Raw genomic sequence first — 462 nt, forward strand, 5'->3', positions numbered from 1 at the left:
TTTCAGGGCTCGACATATGTGCCTAACAGATATGCGGCCGGAGCCATCGGAATCCATTTGCTTAAAGGTCTTTAAAACCTCCTCTGGAGAAGACAGGTCCGACGACGGGGTCACAAGCTGCATGAATTCAGAAAAGGTGACGACCCTTCGGCCGCTGCTGTCGATGATGTTGACAATCTCCGCCAAGGCGGAGCCTTTCACATCAAAACCGGCAGCCTGACAACACGCATGCTCGCAGTGCAGCTGTTACTCCCTGTATGCGCGAAATACGATGGTGAATGTACCTGTCACTGCAGCTGCTTAGATGTGAAACCATGTTGGTTTGTTTCTTAAAACGAAAACGAGCTTTCTATTCACACGATCTTACCACAAGCCTGTTTTTGAGCTCCTTCAACGGTATTGTTCCAGTGCCATCTGTATCGCAAGCCTCGAACAGAGTCCTCATTGCCATTACTTCATTGG

At 49.1% G+C, this 462-nt stretch overlaps 1 protein-coding gene across 1 annotated transcript in view; it reads right to left on the reverse strand.

Moving 5' to 3' along the window:
- Window positions 1–451, reverse strand: part of EMH_0030530 (caltractin (centrin), putative) — a gene marked incomplete at both ends in the record, with an annotated part of 778 nt that extends 327 nt beyond the window's left edge. The window contains 2 exons of the mRNA XM_013494425.1: window positions 1–216; window positions 368–451. Coding sequence (XP_013349879.1) covers window positions 1–216; window positions 368–451 — 300 coding nt within the window. The remainder of the gene's footprint in view (window positions 217–367) is intronic.
- Between the last annotated feature and the right edge of the window lie 11 nt (window positions 452–462).

The sequence above is a fragment of the Eimeria mitis genome, genomic scaffold (genome assembly GCF_000499745.2).
Source record: "Eimeria mitis Houghton genomic scaffold, Emh_scaff1148, whole genome shotgun sequence".
In the NCBI taxonomy this organism is placed as follows: domain Eukaryota; phylum Apicomplexa; class Conoidasida; order Eucoccidiorida; family Eimeriidae; genus Eimeria; species Eimeria mitis.